The following is a 26,539-nucleotide window of genomic DNA, read 5'->3' as shown; positions in this document are numbered from 1 at the left end:
AGAATCTCCATCAAGGTCTCACACCTGAGTTGGACCATTCATAGGGACTAGCATTACAGGGCTAAAAGGAATGCAGGACGAACCTGAGTTACAGGAGTCACTGGAGTATATTTTCAATGGGATCCAGGGACATTTGACAAAACAGCTTAAGATGAGACACTAAATCAGTGGTAACACATTGAAAGGAATAATTTAAACTCCTTGTACATGTTGCTAGCTTCTAAATTAATTTTAACTGGTCAGAAAAGATTTGGACATCATGGTGGAGAGCTCAATGAAAACCTCTTCTCCATATACAGTAGCTATCCAGAGGTAAACGAATTGTTACAACATGTAAGAAATTGGATGGAAAATAATATAATTATAAAAAGCAATGCTACGTGCTCTTCTGGGATATTATATTCCCAGAATATTTTACAAGACAATATTGTAAAAATTAGGTATTGAATAATGGGTGATGATTTTAAGGCTATGAAAAGTTTTCTATGTGAGGAAAGACTGATAAGATTGGGACAGTTGTTTAGAGGAGATGAATAAGGGGGGGATATATCAATATACAAAACAACGACTGGCAGAGAAAAAGGTAAACCAGGTGCTCCTTTTTATCCTTGTAAGACAAGTAGCAGGGTGCATTCTATACAATAGAAAGGCAGCTAATGTAAAAAAATAAAAATCTTATACACACAGCATGGTTAATGTGGAATGCTTTGCCAGATGTTATTCAGGTCAACAGCTTGGTGGATTTCAGAGGATTAGACATTTATATTGGTATAAGATAAATTATTATATTCTGTAAAATTAAAATTAGAAGTGATAAAGCCTCACGCTTCAGGAAATGAGCAAAACTATGACAGGAAGAAATCCCTTCAAGTGGCATATTCTACAATTACCCATTTTGGGGCTTCACGCATTTCCTCTGAAACAGCTGATATAAGGCACTATCAGATACAACATTACTGAACTATACACACACCTCTGGCATGATGTATTGGTCCTAGAGGGAAAACTGGTCAGACTTTCAGGATGTTGTACTCTCCTGTATGCAAAGACATTTGGATGTGATCTCGGAATGTCTAATTTTGCACTATATCTTGTGACTGGTTCCATGCCTCATTAAGATTTTTTGGAAGCATATTTTGTGAAAACACATTCATGGGAAGATACTGACACATGGTATTTGTAGCCACTGGAGATATTTTTCTGTGAAAGATCACTAATATGAATCTTTGCTATAGTGTAAAGTTATGTCCTCAGCTATACTTACTTTGATACTTAGATGAGCAATGCTCTGTTCATGGGCTCAAAAGTTCTTGACTCATTTGAGTCATTTCCAGCACTCAGCAAGTTATGAATGGGTCTGTTTCTCTGGGCAGGACACTGATTAGAATGTTGTTCATGGATGGACATAAACGTGTATCTTGTGACCTGAGCTTGTTGCAACTACTTCCACGTGTTCTGGGTGCAGAAGGTAGATCAATGGAACAGATCTTTTACAGGAACTGCAAGCTCTCACACATAAATGCTCATGTTATCTTTACAGACACAAGGTGGGGAGGCTATAGTTTTGGGACAACAACTTCTATTTTTGAGAGAGAAGCTTTTGAGCCACACAGAGCTTGTTTTCAGGTCTGGGAAAGGTACTCCAAGCATCACAGCTAAATGAAAAGTGGAACAGATTGTTTAGTATAAGTAGTTAGTACATATTCTAAAGGGATCATTCAAGGTAGAATGGCCCATTAACACCTCTGGAGTCAGAGGACAAAAAGAGGGGGTCAGTGGGTTATGAATTGTTGTAATAAGTCATAAATCCAGTGTCTCTGTTCAGTCCATTATTTTTAGTGTCAACGAGTTGTGAATTTAAGCTCCCAGGCTCATCTTTTGAAAGTGTGCAGGTTTCCTTTGAGGATGAGGGCTGACAGGTCAAATATAAGTGTTCATTCACAGGGTGTTTTTGTCTTTTAAAACACTCTACTAGAGAAGCAGATCACATCATGGAACAGGTCACCTAAACACTGATAGAATTTGCTTCAATACAGAAATAAAACCCCCTCCAGTCGCATAACCCTAGTGGTCACCTACCATACCACGCTGTATGAGTTCCAGAGTATCATCAAAGAGCTACAACCCCTACTCAATATGGACTCAATCCTGAAATAAATCTTTCCTGAACCTATTCTTCTGGTTTTCAAACAACCCTCCAAATCTTCAAGATCATCATCAGAAGCAAGCTGCCCAAGGACCAGGACACATCAACTCAAAGTGGTACCTGTGAGCTTAAATTCATAACCTCTTTACATCAGAGCAGCCCCAACAAACATACCTTATCTCCTTTGCTGTCTCATTCTGAAGGTACGAACCTGATTTTTATACCACTTGTTCCTTAAAAATAATGAATTCCTTTTTTTCTGAAATGGGGAGACTTGCTTTATCTTTTTAGGACCCCGAGTCTCTGAAATTTGCAAGCCACATCCCTTACAGCTTGTTAAGGCATTCTTTTCTCCTTTGGACTTCTCATGCTCCTGCTTGAGCCTTCTAATGGTAGAGTGGTAGCTTCATGTGGGGGGAGGCAAGTCCCCAACATGCTGGTCCAACTCAGAACCCCATGATCAGGCAATGTTAGGGTCAGTGCGCAGCACAGCACAGCTACACCTCAGACTCTGGGGAAGCTGAATTTTATAAATACTAAACCTCTTAGATGTAGCTTGCTGTTTTGCAGTGCTTCTCTGATAGCAAAGCGGAGGCAGAGGGAGCTTGCTGGAGAGAGATGGCATGGCAGGGTTAAAGTGTCAGTACTCTGGGGATTCCTCAATGAGAGAGAGAAAGGAGCAAAAAGCTGAAATGAACTGTCTACTTTTTATTAATTTTCAGGAAGAGAAGTTATAAACAAAGTGGTGGGGAGAAACTGAACTGCCAAGTTATTCTGCTGCCAGAGACAGAATTTCTGATGACCTAAGGTGAAGGGTATAGCTTGGTCCTACGGTGCCCATCAACAACACTGGAGAGCTTCCAAGTTCCAAAAGTGAGAAGCATTATTCATTATATGAAAAGAGAAGCTGGGTACTAGAAAAAACAGAAAAATCAGAAAAATGAAAAAATTGAAAAAAAAATTGACAAGTGCTGGTAGCGTAGTCCCACTTTGAACAATTGAGTGAGGCCAGGAAGTTTTAGTTCATTGATATTTCACTACAGAAAAAAAAGCTTTTTATATAAAACCATCTTCCCTACATGAAGAAAATAAAAAACCCACATCTGATAGAAATCTTGGTTTTATTGAAGGTCCACTGTTCATTTTACTCAACCCCATACAAGCAGTTACTGGTATAAACACATACAAAAATGGAAAACAGGCTTCTTCAACAAAAAGCTCAAACTCACTTTACAGCACTGCACTCTGAGTACAAAATGAAACTGACTAAACAAGTCCAGCTTTCAGCATCTTGAGTGAAATACAAAAAGTCAAACAGCAAAATTAAGCTAATTGTTACTTTTTCAAGTATCGTAACATTCTATAAAAACATAAAACAAGAGCAGGCATTTAACTAACACCATTTAAACTTTCTTTCTTGAAAACAAATGAATATTACTGCTGTAACTTAAGGAAAAGATACTCATTCGGCAAACAGTTTTGCAACTGATGCTTTATATCTAGGGAATGAATTTGCTTAATAGACTCATAATGGAACACAGCATTTCTCACCCTTTTGTCACTATTAACTATACACCACCATGATACCATTGACCTAAAGTCACTGACATCCGTTAGCAGCCTACAGAAATGAGTTGGAGGAATCATGCTAATTACAAGTAGAGAGCCCTATGTCAAAATACTGCACTATCATTTGCAACCTTGAAATTTCTATAGAGCCCAACAATGGAAAGATGATAAAAATACTGTAACTTTTTCTGAATATACAAAGTTTGAACTAACGTGATCCTAAAATATGCCCAGTCTTATCTCTATATGTTTCCATTTAATAAGCTCTTTAATGAATGAGGGAAAATGTTTACTGCTAGTCTGGAACAGAACACCTAGTAATTGTTAAGGAATTGTTTATATGAAAGATATAATATATCGTATCATAGTAGAGATGAAAAAATTAGGGCAATAGGGAAGGAATACTTAAATACAACAACAGCTTAAATGAGATTTTGATGTAAAAACAAATGTGATTTATGTATACTGTATGCATAGCACTTTTACTATTTTGGTCTGGTTTCAGAACACAATGTAATCTCTGTGGCTTTTTTGAGGGAATAAAAAACAGATATAGATTGATCAGAGAGAAAAACAGCTGCTGAGTCAAATTAAAAAATTTTGCAGCTACTTGGTGTGGCACAATATTTTTATAAGACAAAATAGCCTGAATTGCAGTACTGCTTAAAACAACCATGAGGCTACTTAATGGAGCTACTCTAACGTTCATCTAGATAAATGAAAATTGTAGGTATTTCCTCTGTTCTGATAATTTGTCAATAAAATGTTAGAACAGGAAAAAAGTAAACAAGAAAAATAACAAGAACAATTTTATGATTTGACTCAGCAGCTGTTCTTCTCTCTTTCTGATCAATGTGTCCCAGAGCAGATCACATTAAATTATATTATTTACTCACACTTACTTCACCAAGAAAGTGAACACTGACTTTGAAGGAAGCTAATTCAGAACTTTTAGACACACCTTGAGTACAGGAAGAAGACTGAAGAGGGTTGTAAACCCAGTCCTCACAGGATGCAACCAAATTAGCAAGGCCCATCGTGGGCTTCAGAGAGCTAAATGAGAGGAAAGTACCAGGCCTATTGCCCATGTCTGGAGCAAAGCTCATTGTCAATGCAATTTAGGGAAATTTTCACCATTACTTACGCAACACTTATTGTGGCTAAAGACTTCATTGTCCAACACTTTCAATCATGTACTTTTCCACTATTACTGAACTCACTGAAAGTTAGGAAGCTAAAATGCTTAACATTGATAAACACCAGAAGTATCATTTCTGAGAAGTAAAAGTTTGATATTAACAATACTGAAGTTTTACCTCTAAGTATACAGTAAGCTTTTACTATCCTCCTGCACTGACTTGTATAATACAGTCTTCCACTAGCTAATCCTAAATTAAGGCATTCCAATGAAGACTGGTTTAAATTAACTCAAACAAAAGATGCATTAAGCCAGTATTAACAACCGTCACTTTTCATTAAGTTAGTATGATTGATTTCGGAGATCAAAACGTGTTTCACTCTTACAACTAAACCATAAAAGGACATTAATAGCATCCTCTGAAGAAAGCCAAATTTCACAGAAATTTCACTGAAGAAACATCTGTGAGATGCAGGAAAAATCAACGTATAACCTGTAACATTCCAAATTTGACAGGAAAAATCTCAGTCTTTAGAGAACACCACAAAACAATACAGATAAGACTCTTTAAGAGCAGCTTTGTGAGATTATCTAAAACAATCACTTGTGTCTTGAGTAAGACCTGTTTGTTACAAGAGGTAGTCTAATATTTGTGTTTAAATTGACCATAGAAGTCTTTGAGCCATTCATATGTTATTGCTGTAAATGGCTCTGATTTGAAAGATTAAGACTACCAATATCCAAATATTTTACTCTCAAAATTGACTTTTTTATTTAAATAGGTGATAAAAACCAATATATCAGCTTAGTAGTTACATGTTGAACTGTTCAATATGTGGAGACTTCACAATCCATGATCCATAGCCATGCTGCTCTAAATAGCTTTTCAGTAAATGTTTAGCTTCCTGGTACAGTGCTGACTTAATCTAAAGAGAAACAAAAATTAATAAAACGTTACAGATGGCCACAAGATTAGCCCTTTTTAATATACTGTGTCACTAGGGTATTCCATAGCAAAACTTTATTTTGAAAGATGCCTGTGATGCCACTGTTCATTGAATGCGAAACAAGAAATGCAGCAGATTGTGCAAAGGGAAAAACAGAATTTGACAGATTGTAAGAAACAGGGTATGCTTTTATGTATTGGAAATTTTTTTTTGGTAAAATCAATTTCATGTTTATCAACATCAGTTTAATTACTTATTCTCTAAACTCATGCTAATAGTTAACTATGAATCTAAAAAACAGGTAAAATTACAGCTGCAGCTTTGACACTATTGAAAAGGTTTAGTATAATATCTAAATTAACAATTATTATAGAAAAAGTGTAGCCACTGCTGACAAAAGTGATCATAACATATGTTAGAAAAGTAAATTCTATGTGCACCTTCACGGAAGAAAGAGAAAATATGTATTTTGTCTCAGTAAAAAAACAGAAAGGGCTAAGGTACAAAAATGGTTGAATGCCTGGAGAGCATAAACCTAACAGTCTGAAATGAGATTAGATATTCTGCTTTGCAGCACGACTATGAACGAGCAAGCTTTCCCCAAGCAGTTTTACAGCAAGATAGGAATCTAATGTCAGTATGCTCCTCATTACGAGCAGTCTGTTTATTGCATGGGGGGGAGGGGGAGACAGTTACCTTCGCATCACGGTTCCAAAATAATACAGATAGTAAGAACAGCATTCTTTCTTCAATTAGTGCTCCCTCAGTGTTCTCAGCCCAAGGAACGTAAGATCTTGCTCAGTCCCAAATTCTGATGTTGAATGATCACCTTCTTCCCCACTTCTGTTGATATCCCTTTCTCACCAGAGTATTCCCTGTACAGTGCCTGTACTTACAAAAAGTAAGCATCTCTCTAGTGCTAAGAGAGTAGAACAAAATACTGCAGAACTTTCCAATGTCAATTGTGAGGAATGGTTAGCAGCCATTTGTAGAGGGAGATCAAATGTGAAAGTTTCAACCCAACAAAAGATATTTCTCAATTTGTAACCTTAAGGAACAGTTTTGTATGGACTTCCTAACATTAATCTGAATAATCCAAGTTCCAGCAACTATCAAGGTAATTTTGTAAGTCCTACAGAATTTCAGTATAACTAACAGTTCATAGATTTCTGTTATGGGGTGTATTGGACCCTCGGAGGCCCCCTGCTGGAGGCCTCATGGTCCTACCATACCTCACCCCAGAGGCAGCCAATCAGAAAATAACAGCCTCAGTTAAAGGGGCTGAGCAGATCAGTTCCTGGCTGGAACCAGAAGGGATAAGACAGAAAGATTCTCCAGGCAAGGAGGCCTGGAGGAGACCTGCACAAACAGAGAACAAGACAAATAGAACCCAAGGACTGTAACCTAAGGTAACAGGACTGAGTGGGAAGCAGCCAAGGAACAGCAGAAGCAACCAGGTAGAGAAACAGTACATGGTTCCTGTCTATAGGGTTCCTGGTTTGGGACCCTGAGTAATTAGCAGGTACAGGTCCTCCCACCAGCCACTGGACCCGTGGCCTAAATGCCAGGGAAGAGATAAGACTCTGGATCAAAAAGCCCAAGAAAAGGACTGGAAGTTATAAACAGGCCTAGGGATGGGGCTGAAGACCATGAAGTGGGCCAACCATTCACTGAACCTTTGTTACCCCAGAAGGGGACTCAAGTTAGGAAGTGACTTGGGTTGAGAACTGGGAAACCACAGAATGTCTAAAGACAGTCTCTAGGGGGAAAGCTTTGGGGGCAGTGCTCTATAAAAAGGCAGGGACAGATAAAGCTAGCCCAGAAGGGGTGGAATTTGAGCCCAGAGAAAGGATGGCAGATAATGACAAGGGGACAGTGATTAGCCCTGTTGGACCTTTGTTACCCCAGAAGGGATTCCTTCATGTATGTTGACTGTGTGTGACTTGACCGGAGGGCTGGGCCACTGAAGACCCATCTGATGTGGTTAACAGCTGGCAGGGGGCACCAAGAGCAGAGAGAGAGGTTTGCACACGACTGATAGGAGGCATGAGAAGTGAGTGAAGTTGTGACAGGGGCCACTTGCAAATACCCAGTTTGCAAGCCTTTGAGACAAAGGTTATTACTACTGTAAGAAATGCTCAACCATTCACAAAACATCTCCAGCATACTAGAAATCTTTCTTTGCCATCTATCTGCATCTTGAAAGCAACCATTAAAATGGCATTTACTGTTTTTCTTTAAACTAGTCTTACCTTTGCTTCATGATATGTACTAGCTTCAAGCAAATCGCTTCTTTTCGCTTCCTTAGAGACCAGTTTGAAACGATTTAACATTGCAGCCTTGCAAAGACGGCTTGCCATTGAAGTGCCACTTTTGAATGGTGAACTAAAGTTGAGGGGGAAAAAAGCAATGAGACAAATTAAGAAATCTGTTATTCAATTCAATTTCTGTTTACTCCAGCTACCACATTTGAAATTAAGATTATCTGTTTCAAACTACATAAGTGATATGTTCTCCACTTAAAGCAGAAATGAACAAAGATAATGGAATCAAGAAGTATAAACCTCCATAATTACAGCTACTGGAAGGTTGGCAACATGTGATCAGAGATACCACTGGTTTTAGTCACACTATTGCGTATACTCAGCATCTTAAAGGTTGTATTGCTGATGGGAGATAAAGGGTAGAAAAGAGAGTCTTAATTTCAATAAAGGAGGACTATTTAATTTCATATTTTGGTGCTTCACTGACAATCTTGCTTCTTAAACTGTGTCAAATTGTAGGAAGGATGCGGTTAGTCTAGACTAATAGATTCTAAAGCAACAAAGGACCACTATGATCATCTAATCTAGTCTTAACTCCAGCATAACATAGGTTATAGGAGTTAATTTATGTCTGAACTACACTAGAGAATATCTTTAAGAACAATATCCTCACAACAAACATTTTCAGTGATGGAGAATCCACCACAACCCTTGTATCGGAGCATAAGCTTTTGTGGGTGAATACCCACTTCATCGGACTCACGGGTCTACTGACGAAGTAGGTATTCACCCATGAAAGCTTATGCTCCAATACATTTGTTAGTCTGTAAGGTGCCACAGTACTCTTTTTTTTTTTTTTTTTTTTTTTTTTTTAACAGATCCAGACTAACACAGCCCTGATACTCCACAACCCTTGGTAAATTGTCCCAATGATTAACTACCCTTCATGTTATAAATTGTGTCCTGTTTCCAGTTTGAATTAGCATAGCTTCAACTTCCAGCCACTGGATCTTGTTATATCTTTTGTCTCTGGCAATCCCGCGGGCCAGATCCAAACCGCTAATCGGACGGATCTGGCCCATGGACCGTAGTTTGCCCACCCCTGTCATAGATAAAGGGAGAAGGAAGGTTGCCCCTGGTTTGAATGAAAGTCTCATGACAGTCTTTAAGTACCAGGCTGGGGTCATTAATCTGGTGGCAAAGATTTACCTAAACCCTTAATAAACTCAGGATGACACCAGCTGAGCAAATATGAATAACTCTTCTACTGGGGGATGAAAAGCTGATACTCCAGCCAAATGGACCTCAATTGAGCTAACAGCCTAATTGTTTTATATCCACAGGTAATTCAGGAAGACAAAATTGCACAGATTCAGGCACAAGATGGAGGCGACACCACCAATGGAAGAAACTCACTTACAGAAATGGCACAGAAATACAGGTTAACTCCCTTATAGTGTTGAGTAAAAGATGGTTACTCACCTTTGTAACTGCTGTTCTTTGAGATGTGTTGCTCATATCCATTCCAAATATATGTGCGCGCTGCGTGCACAATCGGAGAATTTTTACCCTAGCAGCGCCCAGAGGGTTGGCTGTGGAGCCCCTGGAATGGTGCCGGATATATATCCCAGCCAACCCAGTGCCCCCTCAGTTCCTTCTTGCCGGCTACTCTGACAGAGGGGAAGGAGGGTGGGTTTGTAATGGATATGAGCAACACATCTCAAAGAACAGTTACAAAGGGTGAGTAACCGTCTTTTCTTCTTCAAGTGCTTGCTCATATCGATTCCAATTAGCTGACTACCAACCCTTACCTAGGTGGTGGGGTCGGAGTAAGACGTCGCTGAGTGCAGAACCACGAATCAAATGCGGCATCATCTCTAGACTGCTGAACTAACGCGTAGTGAGCAACAAAGGTATGTACCAATGACCAAACGGCAGCTCTACAGGTCTCCTGTATTGTGACCCGGGCCAGGAAAGCAGCCAATGAGGCTTGAGCCCTCGTGGAGTGGGCGGTGAGGTGCGAGGTCAGGACACCGGCCAAGTCGTAGCAAGCATGGATACAGGCCGTGATCCTTGAGGAGATGCATTGTGAGGAGACCGGTAGGCCTTTCATCTGGTCAGCCACTGCAACGAAAAGTTGGGTCATTTTCCTGACTGGCTTAGTACACTCGATACAGAAGGCTAGAGCCCTACGAACATCAAGGGAGTGCATACGTTGATCCTGTCACGTAGTGAGCAGCTTCAGATAAAAGAACGGGAGTAAAATGTCCTGGTTCACATGAAAAGCTGATACCACCTTGGGGACAAAGGCAAGGTGGGGGTGAAGCTGCACCTATAGTTTCTTTGTGGAAAACTATAAGGCAGCTTGGACATGAGGGCTTTGATCTGGTCTGAACGCCTTACAGATCCTACACTTGTCGGCCTGGTGAGATTCCCCGAGACACTTCAAACAAGAGTTGTGGGGGTTTCCCGTTGGCATAGGCTTTGAACAGGCTGAACATGATTTAAAACCTGGAGCCTTGGGCATGAGCCCGGCAGGCGGCGGTGGGGGGGAAAGAAGGCAAAAGACCCCTTCCAACTCACTAAATATAATCATAAACCTAACACTATAACTACAACAACTACTGCACTAAACTAACTATACAACTATAACAACTGGAACAACTATCGAAAACCGGAAGCAAAAGCTAGGGAGAGTGGAGGACAGCTATGCTGCGCTCCACAGTTCCAAAGACCGTCAGGGGTGGTAAGGAGGAACGGAGGGGGTGCTGGGTCGGCTGGGATATATATCCAGCACCATTAAGGCGCAACTCCAGGCAGCTCCACTGCCGACCCACTAGGTGTTGCTAGGGTAAAAATTCTCCAACGATTGTGCACGTGGTGCATGCACACCTAATTGGAATCAATATGAGCAAGCACTAGAAGAACAACAACTGTTGCACTTCCACAGAGCAGGAGGATTCTAATCCAGTGAATCATCAAGGAAACATATTCCGAGGCAGAGAACCTCTAGGTTGGGGTGATGTGCACAACCCCCATTCTGAGAGAGAAGGGATGGTCGGAAGCTTGAACGGTGGTTCAGTAGAAACCTGAAGCAGGTAAAGCTCCCAAACCTGTTTCAGCCAGGTTGGTACTATAAGGATCTCTCTGGCTTTGCCCTTCCTGATTGTGTTCAATCATCCTTAGTGGCGTTGGAAGAAACCCATATAGCATACTCTTCTTCCAAGATACAAGAAAGAGTGGTAGCCCAGATCCCATCTTGAGCAGAATAAAGGATTGTTTTTGTTCCTGCAGATGGTGAAGAGATCCACTTCTGGTAGTCTCCATCTTTGGAATGTACTATGGAGAATTTGAGAGTCTAGCTCCCATTAATAGTCCTGGCAGAAGCATCTGCTGAGAATAATTCGCTGTGGCATTCCGAACACATGGGAGGTAGGACAACAGAAAATTTGATCTGATGAACTACACACCAGTTCCATAATTTCATCACATTTCATTTTGCTCGTCCCTGCTTGTTGACAGAGAACAAGCAGGGCATGTTATCCATCAGGACTCTGATTTATTTACCCCGACGAAAGGTAGGAAATGAGAGTAAGCATTCCTGAGTGCCCTGATTTCCAACAGATTGTTGTGGAAACTGGCTTCTAAAGGTGTCCATCTGCTCTGAGTCGTGAGGGCATTGAAGTGAGCTCCCCATCCCAAGAGTGATGCATCTGAGGTCATAGTTATTGATGAGGCTGGTTGACAGAAAGGAATGCCTGCACAGACATTGAGTGGATCTTTTCCCCAGTCTAGGGAGTTCTTTATTTGGACAGAAATAGGCTCATGCCTTCCCAAAGTGCCTCTGGCTAACAAACAGGCTGTTGTGAGCCAATTCTAGAAGCAGCAGAGGCATATCTTCTCATGATTGGTCACAAAAAGTACAAACTGCTAGAGGCTCCAGTTGCAGTTTATCAGGTTTGAGAACCAAGGTCTCCTCGATCCATGAGCTACCAGTATTACCATCACCTGTTCCCATTTTATTTTCTGCATCACCTTCCTCAGCAACAAAAAGTGGAAACTTGTAAAATAGGCCCTGTGGCAATAAGGCATCTCCTCCCATAGTTCTGGGGTCTGCCTCCTTTATGAAGTAATTGTCTCTTTGTGTTCATGTGTGATTTGTGAAGGAAGTGGATGAAGTGAGGCTGAACATCTGAAAAATGAGACTGAAAACCTCCTGAATCAGGCACCTCTTGAGTTGCTGACTCTGTCTTCCTTTTGGTTCAGGTCCTCTTTGATGTGGAAAGGGGGAATTGTTCTGCCTACTGCATTATTTTCATTGCTTCCATATGTAGCGTCAGACTCCTAGTCCCCTTTCTCTTGGTTTATATATATGTGTCCATAGTCATATTGTCTGATTGAACCAGCATGTGGTTTCCTCCTAAGCTGGGCTGGAACCTTTGCAGAGCTAGCTTGACCACTGTCAGATATACGAGGTTTATGCTGTGAGCCTTTTCCTCCCTGCTCAAGAGGCCCTGGAAGTTTGGGTCTCCAAGTGAGCTCTCTAGCCCTCCATGCTGACATTGGTTGCAAAGGTCTGGAAGGCAGATGGGAACAGCTTTACAGACATTATCATGGGCTGATGACAACTGTAAGGAGTTGCACACCTCCGCTGGAACCAGTGTTCCCTCTAATTTTTCCCCACTCACGTATGGAATGAATTTTGTTATGTGCACCAATACGGAGGTGATCATATCAGTGCACATAACAGAATTCATGTGGTGGGGCCAAGGCCGAGGGATTTGGAGTATGGGAGGGGGCTCAGGGCTCTGGCAGAGGGTTGCGATGCACGGGTGCAAGAAAATAAATTGCTGGATGGAACCAGAGGACTTTCCTTGGCATTGATGAAGATCTGTGCCTGGAGAAAATTCAAAGTCCAAGATGTGACCATTTCCACAGTTGACTGCAATGAAGCTCTGATCAGGATGTCATCCAGGAAGGGGAACAAGTGAGTCCTGAAATCTGAGCATGACTATTATCACTGCCACCATCTTTGCTGAGGACAGTCCTAAAGGGTGTGTTCAGTATTAACGTGTCCTGCTGTAGTCGAACCTCAGAAGCCTGTGATGGCACAGTCTCATGGGGACATGGATATATGCATCCATTAGATCTACTCAAGTCAAGAAGTCCCATGTTCCCACCCCAAGACAGGGATGACATTGTAGAGGCCAGGGTTTCTATCTGAACCTTTGTTTTCTTCATCCACTTGTTGAGTGTTTTGAAGTCAAGAAATGCTCTGATTCCTTCTGTGCACTTCAGTGCAATGAAGATGGAGTAGAACCCAGAGAAGCTTTCTTCCGAGTGAACACACTCTTTCACTTTCCAATGCAGACAATGATATATTTTCTTTGCAAACCAGACTGTTTTAAAGGGCTGTTGGAGCCGGGTGACTGGATGAGATGGGGTGGAGACTAGAGCTTGAGGAAGTATCTCCAGCTCACTATTTCCCAGACCCACTCATCTGTGGTTGATTAAAACCATTCCTCTAGGAAATGGGATATCCTACTTTGTAGCTTCAGCACTGGAGGGAGGCATACGCAATCTTTGTCAAAGTGGATTGTGGGGGTGGGAATGGTGAAGTCCCTCTGGAATTTCTCTCAGATGTGGATTCCACTGTTTTCCATTGGGGAATTACTGTACCTTTGAGGACAAGAAGTGAAATGTCTGAAGGCTGGTGTCTATTCTTTCCTGAGAGCCCTTATTGGGAAAGGGAGAGACTGTTTGGATTTTGCTGAATTGTCAGCCACCACCTTATCAAGCTTTTCAAAAAAAGAGGGAGCCTGTAAACTTGGCCCTGCTTAGGTGAGTATCTAGCTTCCAGAGTCAGAGCCAGAGGTGGCCCCGGCTAATAAAATGGAGGCCATGCCTTGAGCTGAGAACCTCATTGCATCTTTGAGGCATCAGCTATGAACACTGTTGTTAAGGCCATTATGAGCCATTACACACTGAATCTATTTCCCCCATGTTAAGTATCTTGTCAAGGTGTCTTAAATCCCCTTATGAGAGTGGTCTCCATTGCACTATCCCTAAGTTTCTTAGTGTAGCACTCTCCTAAGGGAATAACCACATCCCAAACAAGGATGCTATAGCGGCACTCAGCAATATAGCCCTTTGATTTTTGAAAGTTCTAGAACAGAAGTTGCTCTTGTTAATATGCTTGCCCTAGTCAGCCTTGTTCCTTTCATCTCTAATCACTTCCTCGAAGGAGGAACGAAGGGATATTGCAGCAGCTTTTGGTGGTGGGGAGAGGGTTTTGAATGGAGAAATTTACTCTGAGGCTTACCTAAGGGAGCCTACTCAGGTTTCAGAGCCAAACAGCTCACCTTCAGCAGAGACATTGCACTGCAGCAAAGGCTCAGGGAAGTTAACACACAAGGGGTTAATATACCCAGGGAGAAGTAGGAATGTAGAGAAGGGAGAATGGTGCTGCCCATTGCCCAAGAAACTGACCAACAAAAGTTAAAATAGAAGGAGGAAGGGGAGGAGCAAAAGAAACTACTGCTAAGACAGAGAATCTGTCAGCAAGTGGAAGCAGAGGGGCCATGGCCAGACTGTGCTGTGCCAAAAAACTGATCCACTTTTCTGAGATACAGCGAGAGGCGAGCAGGCCAGATGTCCAGAACTGTAGGAGACACTTCTGCAGCTCAGTAATACAGTCTCTCTGCTCCTCTTTGATATAGCCCTGTTTATGTATTCAAAGATCACATTAGCCCTTCTGGCCATAGCATCATAGGAGCTCATGCTCAACAGATTATCCTGGAAGCAGTGTCTCAGAAAAAGACATGGGGTAGGATACAGGATGAAGCTCTCTAAGTATAGTCTGCATTCACATTTGGCAGTAATAAGATGAATATTCTTTGTTTGTGGCCACTTTACAAAGAGATCCAAATGGCTCTTTATCAGTGACTTGTTCTCTTCATTATTTACCACTCCTGCAATTTTTGGGTCATTTGCAAACTTTGATCAGTTATGATTTTATGTTTTCTTCTAAGCCACTAACAAAAAATTGTTAAAAATACAGGACCAAGAACTGATACCGGTGGGACCTCACTAGAAACACACCTGCTTGACGATTCCCCATTCACAATTACATTTTGAAACTAGCCAACGTTTAATACATTTAGTTTGTGCCATATTGTTTGTGTTTCACTCCAGTTTCTTAAAGTCATGCAGATACCAAGTCAAGTCTGCATGTATTACCTCAAAGCTTTTACCTTTATTGATCCAAGTAGTAATTTCACCAAAGAAAAGAGCAAGTTAGTTTAACCAGAGCTATTTTTCATAAAACCATGATGACCAAGAATTAGAGGGGAACATACAGAAAATCTGCACTCAAAGTCATCCGGTTAACGTTTCGTTGTTACGCAGCTGATCAATTAGACAATATGATTGTTTAAAGTTGCACAATGCTCCCTTATAATGCTGTTCAGCAGCCACCTGCTTTGTTCACTGCTTGCAGAAAGAGAAGCCCATTGGAGCTAGCTGGTTGGGGCTTGGAAACAGGGTGCACTGGAAGCCCACTGTCAGCTCCCTTAAGTTCCCTGTGTAACAGCCACCCAGCAGGCTAAGAATTGCCAGGCAGTTCAGCTGTCCTTACCCCCACTGCAGTGTGCTGCTTCTGCCCTCTGCCATGGAGCTGCTCCCGGAAGCCTCCTGCTTGCTGTGTGTGTGCACTAATGTCAGGGTGTGCCTTCTGCCCCTGCCACCCCCACTCCTGTACCTTATCTCCACAGAGAAGTGGGGGGTCATGACAGGGCTCAGGAAGGAGGGAGGGAGCTTGCTGGCAGCAGCAGCTATCTCAACTTGCTGATTTACTTAAAAAGGCAATGTACTTAGAGTGGGGTCAGCATTCTTAAAGGGGCAAAGCATGTCTCTCTCTCACACATGGGGGTGTGTGTGTGTGTGTCACTGCCATGCTGTCTCCCCTCCCTCCATTCGTGCTCCCTTGTAGCATGTGAGGCTACATTAACAATGTGTTAATCCTTGAGGACCCAGCAGAGTGCTAGTTCATCATTTAAAAGTAAGGCATTCCCTGGGAAATATCACACCCTCTTACTTCATCACCTCAACCAAGCTTCACAATCATCATTGCTGTGTACAGTATTAAATTGTTTAAAAACTTATACTGTGTTTATGTGTATACACACACACACACAGTCTTGTCTGGTGAAAAAAAAAAACTTCCCTGGAACCTTATCCCCCCTCCCTTTACATTAATTCTTATGGGGAAATTGGATTCGCTTAACACTGTTTCACTTAAAGTAACATTTTTCAGGAACATAACTACAATCTTAACCAAGGAGTTACTGTAATTCGAGTCCTGGATCAACTGCTCTATTATTTTGCTCATAATCAGTGTCAGGCTGGCAGACCTATAATTACCGCGGTTGCCCCATTTACCCTTTTTAAATACTGGCACAACAACATGAGCTTTCTCCAGTTCTCTGGAATTTCCCCAAAGTTGCAATATTTACTTTAAAAAAAAAAATCAGCATTAATGGTCCAGCAAGCTCCTGGACAGTTCTTTTAAAACTCCTGGATGCAAGCTATCTGAATCTGCTGATTTAGTTGCTGCTGCCTAACATCCTCCTGACTTACTATCAGAATAGAAAGCATTTCATCATCATCATCATCATACAGGGTGTGTCTTCACTACACTGTTAGGTCAAGGTAAAACTAGAGTTGTATCCCTGACCACTCACATGCACACACAATTCTCAGGCTCAAGGTAAGTGATGCTTTAAGCTCCAGCTAGCTGGCCAAGATGGGGGCATGTGTGCTGTTTGACGCTCAAATGCTGCTCACCCTGGAGCTGATCAGCTACCAACCCAAGCAATTTGTGCCTCTAATCAAATCACTATTGCTTGAATATTTTGCAGGGCAGTCACTCACCTGAGTGAGGAACTCAGTGTACTAACTTGAGTTAAGAGGCATATTATCATTGTTGCAGTTGAGAACTTGTCATTGACTCTATAATACGCTGGCCTAAAACCAGAACCGTTTGACAGTTGTAATAAATTACTTAGACAGGCACAAACACACATAGAGTAATCAGGCTCACCACTAATTTTAACACAGTATAAAGATTCTAACCTTTCAGTGATTTTCCCATTGAAACCATCCACAACTTCCAATGAAGCATCCCCTTGTGACCAATTCACACTAAGAGATCTGTGCTCCAAGTCTATCTGTGGATGTGCAGCAGTCACCAAACTAATATGAGGTCTGTTGACCAGGTAAAACATGGGAAGCTTTGATGTGAGCGCATCATCAACACGTTGTTTTATAGCTATTTCTAGTCCTCTTGTATCACTGCAGTTTCCATCCCCTAAAAATACAAAAACAAAAAACCCACCATACACAGGCACATCACCGTTAAGCAGAAATATTAGAATACAGATAAACTGTGACCAGATTTTCAAGGGAGCTCAGAACCCAGAAGCTTCAATTGTTCCAGGGTGAATGATTACTCTTAACTGTTAGTTTCAGCTTTAAAAACAGCTTTAATAAGTCTGCAGAACAGCATCATCATTGGCAACACAAGGATTTACTAAACTTCATCTGCAACAAATACCATCTTTGTTTTGATAGGATACTTTCTCTCTAGAGAGGCTCAATTTATCTTTGTGTCTTTGCTCAATATGCCAATTAAAAATGCAAGTTATGATGGTGTTTTATTTTTGATATAGAAAGTCAGCCTTTGCACTCTCGTCACTGGAGTTACTCTATATTTTAACTTATTCCAGAAATTTAACCAAAGCATTTGGCTCATCAGATTTGAATTTAGGCTATGTCTAGAGTGTAACTTGTGTTAGTATATCATATGTCACCGAGGGGTCAGAATTACACCCCGCCTCCCTCAAACAACATAAGTTATACTGACCTACGTGCTGGTATGGACACAGCTATGTCAGCAGGAGTGCTGCTCCGGCCAACATAGCTACCACTGCTCACAGGCGCTGGAGTAATTTAAGTTGACTGGAGAGCTCTCTCCCATTGACTTAAAGCATCTCCACTAGCAGTGCCACAGTGGTGCAGTTGTCAGCACTGTAGCGTAGTCATAGCCTTTGACTTCTCTGTGCTTTGAAGCACACACTTCCATCACTGACTAAACTGGCACCAAAGGGTACATATTGTCTGCAAAGTTCTTGTGTATAGGAAGCTTGAAGAAAGAATTTGGAATGCATTTATCTAAACATTAAAAAAATCAGAACATAAAAGTAATTTTAAAAAGCAGTATGAGTGACCGTGTCCACATTCTGTATGAATGACAGGAATAGGCATACAATTAGGTACTAGGAGAGTGTCGGGGAAAATAAAATAAAATAAAAGACTTTGTGTCTCCTCAGATTGCTTCCAAAACTGTATTCCATATAATATCATCACAGGAAAAGTTACCACAACTGTTAAAATCTGGAGAATTGATCTACATGTAAACTAATTTAAAAACTACTTGGGACAATATCATGTTACTTCCAGCAATTCCATTTCACCGATTTGAGTTGCATAGACAAATACTACTGTAGGAATTCAGGAAGGCCATTCACTGCCATCAAAACTGATTGCCATATGATGGCAAAAATATCTTACTATTGTCTTGGCAGTTACTATTTCTCAGCATAAAATTTATTGCCAACTTGTTAATTTAGAGGTACCTTTAATCTTTAAAAGGAGGAAGTAAGATGACTTACAAAAAGGTTTTTCTTTAATTAGTTTTAGTATAAATGTTGAGTTTGATGACATTTTTCATAATACCCCTACAAATTCAACAGAAAATGTTCAAATTTTTTGACTAGCTCTACTTTGCACTGTCTAATTACGGGACTGTATAGTTGGGAGTTTTCATATATGCAAGTTATCATTTAAATAATCTGAATTTAAATGGTCACCACATCCTTTGTAACAACATCTTATTTTTAAACACCGAATAACTGCCTGTGTGGCAAACCAACAAAACCCAGGAAATTTAGAATTAACGTATGGTGACAGAGAGGATAATCTGACAGAGTAAAGAACATATTATAATCTCAAAGAAGTTAAACCTCAATTTTAAGTATATATACATTAATATTTAATTTCTTTTTAAAAACAAAGTATAGAAAATGCAAAACAAATTTTAAAACAAAACATTATATTCCACTTGGTTAGAATTTTTATTAATGTAACCAGAATGAAATACCACAGTTGAAAGTTAGGGCATAAGCAATAATTGTTTTACATCAGTAGAGGAAGGCTTACCAACAAGTATACTGCTGATGTAAACTGGCTGAATGAAGTGACTTAGCAATGCTCCCTGGACACCCAGCACTTCCCATTTGGTTAATTTGTCACTAGCTGACATGCTGTTTACTCTGTTAGCAGCTTCAGTGGGACAATAAAGAGTTAGGTAAATCTTGCCTTCCACAGCAAGATGGAGACTAAGCTCTTCATTAGCTTCAAATGCAGATATAGAATTTGGATTGAGACGTCTAAAATAAAGATTACAAAAAGCCAATGAAGTCCAACAAAAATATTTTCTTTAAAATTAAAATTTATATTTATATATATATATATATACAGATATGACAGGTAAGAAACAAAATTAACAGGCACTGTTAGTTACTTTTCAAAGTTTAAATTTGCCAAAATCAGCTTATACTGCCAAATGACTTCATTACCAGATTGCTATGTCAATATTCTCTAGATGCAATGCAAAAATCACAGAACTCATTCTTCCACAACCAAAAAAAAAATCAAACACAAAAAACAAAAACAAAAAAACCTCCAAATGGAGTGTCCAAAACATAAAAGGTTTAATATGACAACTTTTAAGCTACTTTCCTACAAATAACGACATTACCTACTATTCAAATTGACCAGAGGAAGCAGTAATTTAGCCTGAGTCTCAAAATCCTAAACATCACTAGTCATGCAAAATTTAAATTCTACTGCAAGTAGGTTACTACTGCTGCATTATGCATCTGACTACGTTATCTGGAGGCTATGCTTGCCACAGGAAAGCATATGCAAACTTGCCATTCTAATTTGAGACAACAGCCAAGAAACTTTCACACTCCAACATATTTGAAGAATACAGACGTAACATTGGCTAAGTATGCTATGTTCCCTCTTAGTGGCTATTCCAAACAGAAAGGAGCTTAGTAATGCTCTTCGCTTAGAGAGTTCCTCAGACAGCAGAGGCCTGTCACTTTGGGCTAAAGGTCATGCATTCTGTCCCAGCCAGACAATCCATGGTGTGGCAGATATGCAGGGGCGCTAATTGCAGGCAGCACTGCTCAACTACCATTTATCTTAATTTCTTCTCAGAAAAGAATACTAAAACCTGCTAATTAAGGCACAGGTTTTGCCAACATAGGATTACTTACATAAGAGTCCAACATGTATAAGCATGGCAGAAATTTTAAAATAAAAAGCCATCCCACATGGCTTTGTTGGGGTATTTACTACTGCAGCAAACAAAACTTTCAATACTTAAACACGCTATTCAAAGAGCCCCCATGCTGACAGAATTTGGGACAAAAGCCATTTGCCCGTATCTAAGTAATCTTGTGCCTCAAGATCAAGATACCTCAAAAATATTGTCAAAGAGCACCAAATGGCACAGATTTCAACCAGAAGCTCAAGCTATTGTTTACAAGGAAGGAGAGGTTACTTATCTTGTGTAATAACTTGAGTTCTTTGAGGTGTATTTCACTTGGGGTGCCCCACTCCAGGTGCACATGCACCCTGCATCTTTAATCAGCAGTTTTTGGTAGCGCCCATTTCACCCATGCATGCATCCTTGTACCCATACTGAGACTTTATAGGACTGCATGGGCATGCTGCCCTCAGTTCCTTCTCTACCACAAAGTCTAGTCTACACTACGCATTTAAACCGAATTTGGCCTCGTTAAACCAATTTAACCCTGCACCCGTCCACACAACGAAGCCCTTTATATCCACATAAATGGCTCTTTAAAACGGTTTCTGTACTCCTCCCCGACGAGGGGAGTAGCACTGAAATCGTTATTGCCATGTCGGATTAGGGTTAGTGTGGCTGCAATTCGATGGTATTGGCCTCCGGGTGGTATCCCACAGTGCACCATTGTGACTGCTCTGGAAAGCAATCTGAACTCTGATGCACTGGCCAGGTAGACAGGAAAAGCCCCGCAAAACTTTTGAATTTTGTTTCCTTTGCCTGCAGGTGGAGCTCTGATCAGCACGGGTGGCGATGCAGATCCCAAATCCAAAAAGAGCTCCAGCGATGGACCAAACAGGAGATACTCGATTCTGATTGCGTTTACGGGTAGACAAATCCACCTGTTTCTATCCCGAGCTCCGTTACAGGAAAGACAAAATGACAAAGCATTTGGAAAAAGATCTCAGGGCTGTGAATAGACAGAGGCCACAGCACGGACTCAGCACAGTGGCTGCGTGACAAAGCGTAACGGAAAGCCAAAGAATCCAATGGAACGCTCATGGAGGGAGGAGGTTTACTGAGGACTCCAGCTATTCCCACAGCTTCCCACGCAGTCTCCAAAAAGCATTTGTAGTCCTTGGCTGAGCTCCTAATGCCTGAATTGGTCAAAAAACATTTCCCCGTGTGTTTCAGGGTGTTTATGGTCGGTCAATTTACACCCTTTCTTCACCCTCCCCCGAAAGAAAAGGGGAAAAAATCGTTTTCTCGCCTTTTTTCAATGTCACTCTATGTCTACTGCATACTGCTGCATCGGTGCTGCAGCGACTGAACAACCAAGCATCCTCTTTCTCGGTAGGCAGATAGGTACAATATGGGGTACTAGGGTGACCACTGTAATCCATTGCGGCCCGTTGTGGCACACATCTGCATCACTGAGACCTTGGTCTGAGCCTTGAGGTTCTGACTCGATGGGGATAGCATGCTGCTCCTGCGTTTAAATGAGATAGTGAAACTCTCTAGTCTAGGTGGTACGGATATTCTGCGGTAGATGGCGGGCCATGCACTTTGATAACTGCGCCACTTTTGAGTCGGCTGTGGGATGGAACCGTCCTCATATTTCAGCTAGGCCTGGAGTGGGCGTGTGCAAGAATTGGTCCAGCCTCGCCAATAGTCACTTAGACAATCGTGAATAATATGATAGTGCATTCGAATACCCTGAGACTCTCACTATCAGGTAGGAGCACACTAAGCAGTTGAAAGTCGCTTTGAGGATCTATTCCCTCTCCATATAGATAATATATAAATGCTCTATAACTCAATGTTCGATTAATCATACAGTATCACTTTACTTCTATCGCATCTTAGTCTAGTCTGGTATATAGGCCGTGTCTCACACAAAGTGGATGACCAACTTCGCTGTCACACTTCCTCTAAGTGACCCTTGTTAATGCAGACAGAGAAGATTGGCATGTTGTCTTTTTGTGGGGTGTGAAACAGGGAGACAGGGATGATCACATTATGGCATTGTATGAGCCAGCCCAGCACTCCCAGGATCCTATCTTGGTTTTCCTTCCTCTGTGTGTAGCAAACGTGGCTAGTTCTGTTCCTATTGTTGAATTTTCATTTTTTGCCAGTGGACCCGCTCCGAGAAGAAACTATTGCTAACAAGCTTGACAGTTCGTTCAGCTTACCCTGGGTGATTCAAGTGCATCAAGTTTCTGCGGATTCTCCTCGCGCGCTCGCTCTGGACCAGTGTGAAGTTAGCACTGTGTCTCTCTCTGGGTGTTTCCTAAGTTTCTTGCAACCTTTGGTGCTCCTTCTCTATATATCTCTTATCTGGGCCGAGTGCACCTGACTCCTCCTTATATCAAGGATGATGAGATCAGAAAGAAATGACACCAGTGGAGATACAATGGTCCGCATTTAATGCTGATCCATTGCGTGCCACCTTGCAGTTGGGTGAGCACCGTCGTCGCCTAAGTGGCTGGATCTTGTGTCACCTAGGGTCTATGACTGGGTAGAATATTATATTGCAGATAGATAAAGGACTTGAAGGTAGTAGACCCATTGTGCGCGAATTTCTCGGCCGATACTTTTTGGCAGCAACTTCGCGCCAAGGACCCGCGACGTACAAGTCAATGAGACTCGGCTGATAAGGCCCATATCTGTAACTTTCTCATCGCTAAATTTAGCATGAAATGCGCCATGGCGAGTGATGGGCATTAGTCGCTGCATCAGTGATGGCGTGCTACATACGCTCTCGTGAGGGTCCCATAGGATCCTCGCCTCGAGTACTAGAGGGCCTGATGAGATTATGTTCGTGTGTGTAGCACTGTGTAAGGAAGGATCTCTGCGGGGCCAAAAGATCATCGACGTTTCGGCAGCATCCAGTACACATAGGTGCAGTCACAAAAGCGCCTGAGATCATGAGACTCCCCATGCGTGTGACATTTTGCCTGCGTCACCATGGCGAACTTCTATTCTAGGTTATGCATAAGTTTAAACTGTTGACTGCCCCCATCATGTTCCCCGAAGAGATGGACAAGGAGAATGAAGAAGATAGGGAGTGGGTGGATATTGACTGGTCTGGCACAGCTAAGCCGACATAGGGAGGGTAGCTGTTATTGCTGAATAGAGGAGCAGGCGAGAGAAGTGTGCCTCTCTTGCATGAATTGATTTTTTTTCTTTTTTTCCCCCCCTATTTATTGTTTAGTTGTGCTGGTGTGGCGGGTGGCTTTGCCCTGTGTGTGCATGAACATGATTGTCTTGCCACTGCTTCACAGTAGGAAGTTGCTTGACCTCATGACATGTGAGTCCGTAGTGGCTTATGTCACCCCCACCTGACAACTGTTTTTGCGTAGCTCCCTCTCATCTAAAGGTAGCGCATTCTCAATTTGGTAGTGATCTCATAACATTGACAAGAATATTACCCATATTTAGTGCTCGCCTGAGAAGCAGCATCCAGTACACATACGGTGACAGTCACAAAAGGCAAAACAGGCTCCATGGTTGCCATGCTATGGCGTCTGCCAGGGCAATCCAGGGAAAAAGGGCATGAAATGATTGTCTGCCACTGCTTTCACAGAGGAAGGATTGACTGATGACATTTACTCAGAATCACCCACGACACTGTTTTTGCCCCATCATGCATTGGGATCTCAACCCAGAATTCCAATGGGCGGAGGAGACTGCGGGAACTACGGGATAGCTACAGGATAGCTACCCACAGTGCAATGCTCCAGAAATCGACGTTAGCCTCGGTACATGGACGCACACCGCCTAATTAATGTGCTTAGTGTGGCCGCCTGCACTCGACTTTATACAATCTGTTTTAAAAAACCAGTTTCTGTAAAATCGGAACAATCCCGTAGTGTAGACATACCCTGACAGAGGAAACACCAAAGCAGGAGGGAGCAGAGCTCGGTAGTGGAGTAGCCACAAGGGCACTCATCTCGAAGAAATCCACAAAGTGAATATCCTCTTCTTCAAGTAGTTTCCTTGCAGGGGCTTCACTTCAGGTGACCCCCTAGAAGTCTATTCTAACTTTAGCTTTAAAGGACTATTCTAAACTCCAAGAATTTGATAATATGAGCAGTCAACATTAATATTTCAGCAACAACAGTCCTAAGTACCACGGTTGAGTAATACGTCATACAATGAAAATCATTCTTTTCTAGTCATACTACACAATTTTAGTGTGTACATATAAAAGGAATAGCTCCAAAACACGCATTTGTCAGTCCATTAGTCACAGAATTAAGCTATTTTTGAACATACGTCTACCAAATAAACCCAAAAACTCAACTTTTCCATACCATCTGATTTATAGTCCTGCTATATATGCCATCTACTATGATGCAGATTAATTTATTCTCAATGGAAGATTTAAGTATCTTATTACATCTCTGAATAAGCATCTGTTAGATCAGAAGACTCAAATACTTACAATTGTGACTTCATCTGAGCAGATCCTTTTGGCAACTGATTCATGTAGAGAAAAATATGTATATTTTGTTTTAGACTGAGTAGGCTTGATGCTGGTTCCATACAAAATATGGATTTGTCCATCATAATAGGATTTTTACTGTAGAATAACAAAAGCTGCCTATAAAAATACCTAAAACAAAATGTTATAGATCAAGAAATGCTGAAATATGCAGACTTTTAAAGACTTAGCATATTTGTATAAAAAACGAAATTCATTTTAAGCTGCTGAGCATTTACACGTAACTATTCTTTTCAGCATATCTGTAAGAGCTGAATAAATAATCTAGTTAAGAAACCTGAAATACTATATATAAGGCTTCTGACTTGTTTTTAATCCACAGACACCAATAAAACACTATTCAATACAAAAAAGAAGTTGACTTCCCAACACAGTTCTACCAACACTGGAAAAACACCAAGAACTGTTACTTATATCTAAGGACTTGTCTACACAGAGCAGCAATGCAGACGATAGGGGTGTGATTTCTAAAGCACACTAATGCCACACATTAGACTAGCCCATGTAGACCCTGCTAGCGTACAGTAAAGGCTCCCTAATTAGCTTTTGCCTAGTACTGTTTGCAACAATACTATGTTAAAGTGCACTCGGGAACACCAAAGATTACCGAGAGTAAATACCATTGTAATGAGTAATGGTGTGTAATATACTACATACAGAGAAAAACCTTCTACAGCCTCAATTTTTGGACAGCACCATAAAATTAAAAAATTGCTAAAAAATAAAGTTAATAAACCCCCAAAACAGTAGCCTTAAGTATATAAAACTACTATTCACAAAATGCATTGCCATCAATATTTAGCTTAATCAAAATGGTTGTCTGCAGTTCCTGTAGTTTATGTACTCGTCTTCTTACCTAAGCAGAGAGCGTCTTGCAGTAACAGCAGCATGAGTGTCATGCAACACTCTTCCATCATGATGAATGCACTGACTGTAATTGAATTCTCCTGTACCAAGAGCTACAACTTCATACTGTCCAGCTAAAAAAAAAAGTAGTTAACAAGTAGTTTCGTTTGATTGAAGGATCCCATCTTTTCAAAGCAACTCTTTTAAAGCAGGAATTAAAACGATTCCATTTTTTGTTAGAGTATAAAAGAGGAGGAAAAAGGAGAGTATTTTAGTCTAATGAGGCTACACATTTAATTATTGGTGGAAACTTGATTGGTAAATGAAAATAAATACCTCTTTACAATAAGAGTTTAGAGCATATTTAAAAAAATCATCACACCTGTGGAACACTATACTTTTAAAGTCCTGGTATATCACTGACCCTGTAAATCCTTGACAAATTGTAAGCTGGAGGGGACAACTGAGAAGAATTCAGAACTTTGCTCTTCTGGAAAGGAGAGAGGTAGTTTTTACTCAGCTTCCACAGAGACAGAAGAAACAGGTTTTTTGGGGGGGGGGGGGGGGGGCTTTTAATATCTTGTGAGAGACAGATGACTCCCTAAGTGACAGCAAGATAAATGCATCAGTGCAGTTGCACCAACACTGCCTACCTCAAGGGACATGAGGAAAAAAAAAAAAAAAAA

At 41.2% G+C, this 26,539-nt stretch overlaps 1 protein-coding gene across 1 annotated transcript in view; it reads right to left on the bottom strand.

Moving 5' to 3' along the window:
* Positions 1–3,270: 3,270 nt before the first annotated feature.
* The window catches only part of ADAD1 (adenosine deaminase domain containing 1), a 34,338-nt gene continuing 11,069 nt past the window's right edge, over positions 3,271–26,539 (bottom strand). Inside the window, exons 7-12 of the mRNA XM_032776038.2 lie at positions 25,864–25,987; positions 24,948–25,118; positions 19,342–19,571; positions 17,197–17,431; positions 8,053–8,185; positions 3,271–5,779 (exon numbers count right to left, since the gene is read on the bottom strand). Coding sequence (XP_032631929.1) covers positions 5,666–5,779; positions 8,053–8,185; positions 17,197–17,431; positions 19,342–19,571; positions 24,948–25,118; positions 25,864–25,987 — 1,007 coding nt within the window. The 3' untranslated portion in view covers positions 3,271–5,665. The remainder of the gene's footprint in view (positions 5,780–8,052; positions 8,186–17,196; positions 17,432–19,341; positions 19,572–24,947; positions 25,119–25,863; positions 25,988–26,539) is intronic.

The sequence above is a fragment of the Chelonoidis abingdonii genome, chromosome 5 (genome assembly GCF_003597395.2).
Source record: "Chelonoidis abingdonii isolate Lonesome George chromosome 5, CheloAbing_2.0, whole genome shotgun sequence".
NCBI lineage: Eukaryota > Metazoa > Chordata > Testudines > Testudinidae > Chelonoidis > Chelonoidis abingdonii.
The sequence above is the reverse complement of the archived record's forward strand: the minus strand, read 5'-3'. Positions and strand labels throughout refer to the sequence as shown.